At 39.4% G+C, this 10,490-nt stretch overlaps 1 protein-coding gene across 2 annotated transcripts; it reads left to right on the top strand.

Moving 5' to 3' along the window:
* The first annotated feature begins 479 nt into the window (after nt 1-479).
* LOC127001209 (zinc finger protein 883-like) lies at nt 480-7,738 on the top strand. Of its 2 annotated transcripts, XM_050865432.1 has the most exons (3): nt 480-498; nt 1,244-1,359; nt 4,747-7,738. In XM_050865432.1, exon 3 carries the CDS (start codon nt 5,158-5,160, stop codon nt 6,781-6,783), a length of 1,626 nt encoding a protein of 541 aa, XP_050721389.1. In that variant the 5' UTR covers nt 480-498; nt 1,244-1,359; nt 4,747-5,157; the 3' UTR covers nt 6,784-7,738. The 2 variants fall into 2 exon arrangements, with proteins under 2 accessions (XP_050721389.1, XP_050721388.1); XM_050865431.1 differs by lacking the exon at nt 480-498 and having other exon boundaries at nt 1,206-1,359.
* Nucleotides 7,739-10,490: the final 2,752 nt, after the last annotated feature.

Below are 10,490 nucleotides of genomic sequence, written 5' to 3' on the forward strand. Positions count from 1 at the left end.
ATAGGAAGGTTGATCAGAGCTGATCTTACTGTGGTCTTCAACATTATGAAAGGGTTTTGTTCTAATCTAGGTCACCTCTTTGTTAGAAATCACAACAGAGGCACAAGAGGCCATTCGTTACAACACTGATGTTTGTTTCTTCTCAGTGCGGGTCATTAGCATTTGTAATAATTTACCTGAATCAGTTGTCGTAGTGAACTCTGTTAATGCTTTTAAACGGAATCTCGACACCTCTCTTGATCAAATTTTGTATGATTTTGATTGACTTTGGGTTGTTGAGTATCACTTTGAATTGTAAAAGTGTGTCCTGTGCTGTGGCTCGGGATTGCCAACCTGACTGCATTGTCTTGTCATTGCTCAAGAGTATTATGACAGTTGTTTGTGTGGTCTTGGTGATGCCACGTTAGCCAACCATCAGATCATCTAAAGGACAATCTACTTGCTGTACGTCTTGGTTGGAGGCGTCACTTGATTCTACATGGGGTTCTCCCCATCTAGGTAAGAAATCTAGGTAAGAAATTTCACTGAGCAATGATAACTTGAAAGGCACTAGAAAGGTTTGACTGCGCGCTACTCCAAATCATATATTATCAACTATTAATACGAGGGGAAGCCAAAGCAGTCAAAGGGTAGGCCTACAGGAATAATATGGTGTGTAGATCATAAAATATTTTAATATGATTAGCAGTAGTAAATTTTTATATAATTTACGCCAAAAAATCATGGACTCCACAAATTTAGACTTTTATAATACTGATCCAAGATTTCCCTAGATTTCCCCAAATTTGCCAGTCTCCCTAGATTTGTCACTAAAATTGATGAAATTTCCCAATCTTAATTGTGTCATCTCCCCAAAAAAGTGGAAGCCCTGCGTACGAGATTGAAAAAACGACTTATACTATATATGTCCGTACTTAACGCGAGGAAAAAGGCGATGATGCATCAGACTGATCAGAGTTCCTGATTTTGTAATAGGTATATAATGTAAATTTTGCTGAATATTTTTTTTACAGCAAGGGAGACAGTTCAAGGACACTAAAACAAGTGGTAATAAAAAAAACCACTAAACTATGAAAAATATGGACATTTTAGTGAAAATGCCTATTTAGGCATTTTTGGAGGGCATATATTACTGTACTTAAAATCTAGCGATTTTGGGCCCTGATCTAGCGATTTTTGGGGGTGAATCTTGTGGGACTGAAAATTTTTCGATGGCAACACTGCTTACACCTCCTCCCTCCAGCTGTGTTGTCCTCCTGCCTCCACTACCGTCATGATAACGGCGGCATGGCCTGACACACCGCCTGTCCAGCCTCTCCTGCTCCTCAACGCCTGCTCAGTGGATCCCTGGTGCACGGGGTAAGTCATGGCTCGGGGAAAATACATTTTCGGGAGGCAGATTATTAGGGCAAGACCATGATGGATGAGTTGTTTAGGGCCGCGGCGATCTAGTCGCTCACATGAGCCCTGTGTCGTCCTGTGAGGTCCTCACAAGCGCGTCAGCTGCCCCGTCTTCCTGAGGAAGGCGCAGGTGAGGCGGATGACAGCTTCCTGCCGTGAGGGGTGGACGCCTGCCGCCGCCATCAGCGTGGGCAGGTCAAAGGTGGGCACGTCCAGGGCGCCGCTTTCAGTCACTTGTTTGTGTTGATCGTTAGCAATGAACTGCTATCGCCGCTATAGTATTTCACGTGAAACTGGCCGATGGGGTAGTGGCGGCTGCGACAGAAAAAGGTTGAGAACCACTGATCTAGGATCACCACAAGAACAAGAGAACTGGCAAATTCCAACATATTGAAACCTGGATGTTTCCACAAAGCAAGGCGAAATTATAAGTAACAAATTACTAGAAGTATTTGCTCTCCATACAGGAGATGACAGTTGGGCAGTAAACAAAGTTGTAAACATGAAGGTTAGTTATGATGTGTCTTTAACTTTGTGATACATACCAGTGTCCAGTAATTAATGAAGATTAACCCCTTCCCGGCAGCAGGGCAGATGTATGTACTACCAAAAAGAAAATCGTCTCTGTATAGACGCTATCGACTTTCATCCATACGTGTATATATAGATTCCCCGCAAGTGGGCATTCCAGATTGAAGTCTATATATAGACTCTGCCTCAAAACTGAACAAACATTTGAATCTATATATAGATGTTATTTAAGTTTGATTGGTTATATGTATATTGATATATTTATATGAAGGTTTAGATTCTGTATCAGTGTAATCACTGACAGTAGATGAGTCAGAATCATCAAAATCATCCAAAAAATCAGCATCTATATCCTCAGCTACCAAAGAAGTCATTTCGGTTAAGATTCGTTTTAGGTCCGTGTCAGTATCTCATTACCTACCTTATGAAACATCAGTATCTCTTCATATATCTTTTCTACAAACCGTCAACAGTCATGGAAACTCTTTGAAAATCCAATTCAAGGACTTTTTTTACTCTTGAAAATATGGGATAATGTTTACGAAAGCGCGTCGCCTCCTCTGGTGCTGGCCGCGGCGGCTGTTGCGAGAAATACCTCCTCGCTGAAATAAGTCACATATACATGAGGGGGGGGTCTAACCAGGGGGGGTCGAGGGGGGCGCAGCCCCTCGTTAGCAGGTTGTAAAGTTCGGTTGGAGTAGTTTAAATATGCTCCCCAACCATAAGCCCTCTGCGAGCTATTTTATCTTGGCTGCGGTGCAGCGTCGCCTGACCAGCAGAGGAGGCGACGCGCTTTCGTAAACATTATCCCCTATTTTCAAGAGTAAAAAAAAAGTCCTTGAATTGGATTTTCAAAGCGTTTCCATGACTTGAAGGTTTGTAGAAAAGATATATGAAGAGATAGTGATGTTTCATAAAGTAGATTATGAGATACTGGCATGGACCTAATACGAATCTTTACCGTCATTTCTTCTGTCTTAAGAGGTCTCTTTCTCCTTGACATGATAGACTAATAATAAAATAAAATAAAATAAAAAATGCATAAATTCCCAGTGTTAGCTGATGTGCATAGCACATCCACCACCGCCACCGACAAAGCACAAGCAGTGACTGTCCTTGAGAGGCAATGTCGGTAAGTGTCAGGGGGTTTGAGATGCCAAATAACGATTTATTTTGTTAATTTTGTTAGTAGTAAGGAATCGTCTATATATAGACCATGCTACAATCTAGTGTGGGCAAATGAGAGCAAACATCTATATACAGATGCGCCGACAAAAAGTCCCAATTTTGAAACGTCTATATATAGATCCTCCGCCGGGAAGGGGTTAATCACATTTACAAATTCTGAATAATTGGCTGATTATTGGTTACTGATTAATCGGTAATTGGCCAAATTGCTTATCGGTGCAACCCTAATATATATATATATATATATATATATATATATATATATATATATATATATATATATATATATATATATATATATATATATATATATATATATATATATATATATATATATATATATATATATATATATATATATATATATATATATATATATATATATATATATATATATATATATATATATATATATATTCTGTATCAGTGTAATCACTGACAGTAGATGAGTCAGAATCATCAAAATCATCCAAAAAATCAGCATCTATATCCTCAGCTACCAAAGAAGTCATTTCGGTTAAGATTCGTTTTAGGTCCGTGTCAGTATCTCATTACCTACCTTATGAAACATCAGTATCTCTTCATATATCTTTTCTACATGCATATATATATATATATATATATATATATATATATATATATATATATATATATATATATAATATATATATATATATTTTTACGTCTTGGCCTATTGTGCCGGTAGGCTTCTTCCCGGTGGATCCTGATGGTCGGCCCAGCCCATTATGGCGCAGGCGAGTGTTTATAGTGGCGCCATCCTGCATTAGCTCATCTTTAATCCTAGAATCTAGAGTCCGGGTTGATAGGTGGTCTTCTGGACAGCATGTGGATAGTTTTAAGCCACTCAGCGGTGGCTGAAAAATCCCAGCTTGGTGGCAGCGGTCGGGGATTGAACTCGAGTCCTCCTGAACGCGGGGCCGTCTTGCTATCCGTTCAGCCACCGCCTACTATATATATATATATATATATATATATATATATATATATATATATATATATATATATATATATATATATATATATATATATATATATATATATATATATATATATATATAAAACTGAAAAACTTTTTTTTTAGATATAACTTGCAACTACATTCTTATCAAATAACTTGCAGCGATGGAAAAAAAAAATATTCCCAAACATGCTTATGTCAAAGCATCAACCAGAACACAGGCACTGGAGACCACCAATTCCGCTCAATATTAACCCGGTATTTGCGAGGATCATGTTTCTGAAAAGTCCCTCTGAGCGAGAAAAATGAGAAAAAAAATCATCACTCACACATCCATTTCATAATATATATCAATGCATTTGTGATCAGTTTATGCATCATCTATTTTTTGGGGGTTTATATCATGGCAAAAATTTGGCCCGTCGCTGGTACATGGTAAAGCCACAAATTTGGCCTGTCGCTGCTTCTGGGTTAAAAGAAGACCACCTTTTTTTTTTTTTTAGAGAGAGATTTTAATCAGTTAAAATTTTAATATCATGTATATAGAACTCCTTTGTCATTATACTTTGATGATCATAAGCCTACTGAGGATTTAGGCAAAGTATAAAGAAACATCTCATTAACTCCTTATATCTCTTCCCTACCAGAAACTGAAGTCAGCCATACTGAAGACCACAGTGCCAGAATAAGTCTTCACTCTGTATTGGTACAACCACCACCAATGCTGGTTCTTAAGTGAGGGTCTGATGAGGATGCTGTGCTCAGCGCTCACTCCAGCCCTACTGCCATTGACTCTAGGACTCTGATGCATCCCTTACCTTGCCTGCTCGCTTGTTCTTTGAAGGTGGCATCAGGGGAACTTTGCTGATCACCCCAGCTTCCCTGAGGATCCTGGAAGGCCGTTCAGCAGCTTGAGTGGCCAGGACCACCAGGAGCAGACTCTTACTGGTGTGGAGTTCAAGGGTGATCAGAAGCACCACCTTGCTACTGGCATCTCCAGCCATAAACGAAAGGGAAAGTTAGTGTCAGGAGTGTCAGAAGATTTGAGACTGAGAGCAATGTCACTTGACACAGCCTTGCAAACCTTGGTGAAAGAAATCATGAGTGCCGAGAGTGAGGGAAAAGACACTTTGGGAAGTGTGACCTCAACTAATGCACCCACACTTTCTGATGAAATGAGTTATGAATGTTATGAGTGTGGCAAAAAGTTTAGCAAAAAGGGGTATCTCAATAAGCACATTATTACACACTCCGGAGAAAAAAATCATGAGTGTGAAGTTTGTGGAAAAAGGTTTACTATGAAGGATACCCTCAACAGACACACCCTTATACACACTGGTGAAAGAAATTATAAATGTGAAGTTTGTGGAAAAAGCTTCATTGACAGAGGCATCCTCACCAGACATGTTTCTATTCACACTGGTGAAAAAAATCATGAATGTGAACTTTGTGGGAAAAGATTTAGGTTGAAGGTTCTCCTCAACAGACACACCCTTACACACACTGGTGAAAGAAATTACGAATGTGAAACTTGTGGTAAAAGATTTCCTGATAGTAGTGCTCTTAACAGACACATCTTGACTCACACTGGTAATCCAAAAATTCATGAATGTGGATTTTGTGGAAAAAAATTTACTGAGAAAAGTGGCCTCAACAAACACACACTTATACACACTGGTGAAAAAAATCATGAATGTGAACTTTGCTGCCAAAGATTCAGGCTGAAGGCTTCCCTCAAACGACACATCCTTCTTCACAAAGGTGAGAAAAATTATGAATGTGAAGTTTGTGGAGAAAGATTTGTTGATAAAAGCTCCCTCAACAGACACCTTCTAATTCACAGTGGTAAAAAAAATCATGAATGTAAACTTTGTGGAAAAAGATTTACGTTAAAGGTTCACCTCAACAGACACACCCTTACACACACTGGTGAAAGAAAGAACAAATGTGAAATTTGTGCTAAAACATTTATTGAGAAGGCTCATCTTAACAAGCACATGCTTATTCACACTGGTGAAAAAAATCATGAATGTGAAGTTTGTGGAAAAAAATTCAAGAGGGAGGATAATCTCAAGAAACACACCCTTACACACGCTGATAAAGGAAATCATGTATGTGCAGTTTGTGGAAAACAATTCAGTAAAAAGAATAACCTCAACAGACACACCCGTACACACACTGATGAAAGAAATTATGAATGTGAAATTTGTGGAAAAAGCTTTACTAAGAAAGACACCCTCAACAAACACACTGTCACACACAGCAGTGAAAAAAAATATGAATGTGAAGTTTGTTTGAAAAGATTCAGTCGCAAGAATGACCTGAAGCAGCACACCCTTACACACACTGGTGAAAAAAATCATGAATTGGTGGAAGTCTCACCAGACATAGCATTACTCACACTAGGGAAAGAAAGCATAGAAGAATTTATGAATGTGAAGTTTGTGGAAAACAATACGGTAAGTCAGGAGAGTCACCTCAACATGCACATTCCTACACACAGTGATGAAATGAATCATAAATGTGAGATTTGTGGCAAAGGATTTACTGAGAAGCGTGCACTCAACAGACACACCCTTACACACACTGGTGAAGGAAATGAAGTGCCGCGTGTAAGAAGGAAGAAATGTGACAGGAAGCAAACTCCTAGAAAATGCATTAAAAGTTTGCCAATGAAATCATAACCATAATTTCGTTTTCAATTTTTAACATCATCACATTGTATTTTTAAGGTCTCCGTGTAGCCAAAGGCATGGTCACACAAGCTAGTTTCTCTGGAGTTTCCTTCCGAGATTCAAAGTCGGCAAAATTCTAGTCAGAATCTTGGCCACCGGCAAGTTTTTTTTTTATTCCAAGGTCAGCGAGTTGTGGCCACAAGAAGAAGAAGAGTGTCATAGACAATCCCATATGTGTGTTCTGCTTCTTTATAATTGGAGTAACCAGGTTGAGTAGATCTTGGAACTGAGGCTTGTCCTAGCACAGCCACTACCTCATCATGGCTGGGTCCTCATTGATAAGTCTCATAGCAACCTGTAACACTCTGCCTTTGCCTACGAGCCAACCATTCACAAGTCCATGGACTTTTCTCGTCATTTCTTTCTTTTTCTTTAGCAAACCCCACAAAGGAATAGCTGCAACATCTGGATCCGTTGTTTGTTTTGCTTCTCTTCAGCTGACATTTCCGAGAATGCAACAGTCCTCCATGTGACCAAACGAGGATAAATTCACGGGAGAAAATTTCAGCAGAAAACTCAAGAGAAACTTGCTTGTGTTGACTGTGCCTTAAAGCTACTTTCTGACCATGAATGAAATTTAGTACCTTTGCCCATGAGTATACCCAATGTGTATCCATGGGTGATTAACCATTTCTTTTTGCTTGTCTTTAATTTGTATTTCCCACATATTAGTGAATTGTATCATAGGAATGTATTGCTTCCCTTTGTAGTTATTTCATTGCATTTTTTGGGAGTTAATCTTTGTCATTGTACTTTAGTTGTTTGGAATTTAGTTTGTTCTAAGTTATATTCGCCTGTACATTTCATTTTCGCCCACTGTATTTGTCTGACATTAATTCGTATTCAAGTCATTCTTGCCTGTCAATATGACCCCTACCTAGTTTAATAAATAATTAAAGTTTAACAGATTCTGCTTCACACCCACTATTCATCACACAAACCCAATGACAGTGATGTGGAAAACATTTGGGAATCCAATTGTATCAAGGAGATAAATTACCTGCTGAACTCACTTGTTCCTATTAAAGGCTAAGACAAATAGAATAGGCCAATAATAATAATGTACCTATAGTTATGGTTCTTATTTAGGGAGAGATGGAGGTACAGATAACTCGATTTACGCGAGTATTGTGTCCTTGAAGAGGTCGCGTAAATCAAAAACAATGTAAATCAAACGAGAGTTAGGTTTCTATCGAAAAATAAATATTCACTTCATTCAGTGGAGAGAGAGAGAGAGAATATCTATATCACCGAGATATCCACTCAGGCACTCGGTCTCAGCCTCACTCGTGTGAAGAAGAAATGAGGGACACCATGAGCGACTGGCTAGTATTGTTCCGTACCGAGTAGTCTGGTACCGGTACCGTATCGTATAGCTGGTACCGGTACCTGCCCACCCCTATTGTTGAGTAGCGTCTGGCTCACGGGCCAATCAGAGACCTCGGGTGCAAAGTTAGGCTCAGCTGCGAAGAGGGCCTCTGTGGCGACCTCCCCACAGCTGGGGATGGGCAGGTACCGTTAATTTGAGTACCGGGAGTAACGGTACCGAAAACTCAGGTACCGTTAGTACCGGTACCAGTACTGGTACCGACGAGTATTTTTTTTTATCTTAATGACGTCTGATGAAATTCCTAATTAAATTTTCTGTAAAGAAAACTCTCTCTCTCTCTCTCTCTCAAAAAAGTATGAATGAAAAGACTTAATTAATAAACACACACACACACACACACACACACACACACACACACACACACACACACACACACGCAAAGAGAAAGTTAGAGAGCTAAGCAAAAAAAAAAAAAAAAGAATGAATGAATGAGAGAGAGAGAGAGAGAGAGAGAGAGAGAGAGAGAGAGAGAGAGAAAAGTCCACCTTGGTTTAATAGCGAAATTAAACACTCAGTCAAGGAGAGAAAATTGTCTTACAGGTTAAAGAAAGACCAAAGCACGCCCGAAAACATTAGACTTTACAATGATGCAAGGCGACGAGTAAAAAGATTAGTGCATCAGGCAAAGCGTAGATATGAAGAAAATATTGCAGCCAACTGTAAAAATAATCCGAAATCCTTCTTCAGTTACATAAACAACAGAAAGGCGATCAGAAGTGGAATTGGACCTTTAATAAACAGCGACGGTGCACTAGTGACTGACAGCCAACACGTTGCAAACCTATTAAATAATTACTTTTCCTCGGTGTTTAATAATAACAGTCCTCCCACCACCACCAACAACACCAGTACTAATGTAAATCCCGAGCATGCATTGTCTAACTTTGAAATAAAACCCGATGAAGTCCTTAAAGCCCTCAAATCACTTAAAACAAATAAAAGTCCTGGACCTGATAAAGTATATCCAACTCTGCTGAAAGAAACAAAGAGCGAAATACTCTCCTCACAACCGTATTCAATATGTCCTTGCGACAAGGCATTGTCCCTTCAGATTGGAAAAAGGCTAACGTGACACCAATTTTTAAGAAAGGAGACAAAAAAGTACCAGGTAATTACAGGCCCATTAGTCTAACTTCGGTTGTAGGTAAGCTACTTGAGGGCATAATTAGAGACAAAATTGTGAGTTACCTTGAAAGCCACTCATTAATTGGGGACTCACAACATGGCTTCCGAAACAAAAGATCCTGCCTATCAAATCTATTAACCTTTTATAACGACCTCTTCACTGTTTATGACGTAACCAAATCACTGGACGTAGTCTATCTTGATTTCAGAAAGCGTTTGATAAAGTCCCGCATCATAAATTACTTTACAAATTAAAACAAATAGGTATTGACGGTCAGGTAAACCAATGGATCGCGAATTGGTTGAGCAACAGACAACAAAGAGTAGTGATTGACGGATTTAACTCAGAGTGGGCGCCTGTCACTAGTGGCGTCCCTCAGGGCTCGGTTCTTGGCCCAGTGCTCTTCATTATTTACATCAACGACGTGGATGTTGGACTCAATAACCGCATTAGTAAATTTGCAGACGACACAAAGATTGGTAACTCGGTTCTCACTGACGAAGACAGGCAAAGCCTCCAAGAGGATTTGCACAAAATTTCAACTTGGTCGGATAGATGGAGATGCCCTTTAACGTAGACAAGTGCCAGGTCCTTCAAGTTGGAACGAGGAATAAAAAGTTTGATTACGAAATGCGCGGCGTTAAACTCAAAAGCGTTCAATGCGTCAAGGACTTGGGGGTCAAAATCGCGTCAAACCTCAAATTCTCACAGCAATGCATCGATGCAGCAAATAAAGCGAACAGAATGTTGGGCTTCATTAAACTTTTATTTAAGAATAAAGATGTAATACTGCTCTACAACAGTTTAGTCAGACCCCACTTGGAATATGCGGTACAGTTTTGGTCTCCTCACCATGCAAAGGATATTGCTAAATTAGAAGGTGTTCAGCGTCGGGCAACGAAAATTATCCCTTCCTTGCGCAACAAATCCTACGAAGAAAGGCTGATCGAATGTTTTAAAATACTTAATGGTTTCACGAATGTAGACAGATCAACATTGTTATGATCGATGACACTTTGCGCACGAGGAACAATGGCGTAAAACTCAGATGTAGACAAGTAAATTCAGACTGCACCAAATTTTTCTTCACCAACGTTGTAGTGCGAGAATGGAATAAGCTCCCATCATCAGTGGTCCAGT

This window comes from Eriocheir sinensis, chromosome 20 (assembly GCF_024679095.1).
Source record: "Eriocheir sinensis breed Jianghai 21 chromosome 20, ASM2467909v1, whole genome shotgun sequence".
In the NCBI taxonomy this organism is placed as follows: Eukaryota; Metazoa; Arthropoda; class Malacostraca; order Decapoda; family Varunidae; genus Eriocheir; species Eriocheir sinensis.

Bases quoted from the DNA above. Each gene is read 5' to 3' on its own strand.
- LOC127001209 (XM_050865432.1), top strand. From the start codon at position 5,158: ATGTCACTTGACACAGCCTTGCAAACCTTGGTGAAAGAAATCATGAGT.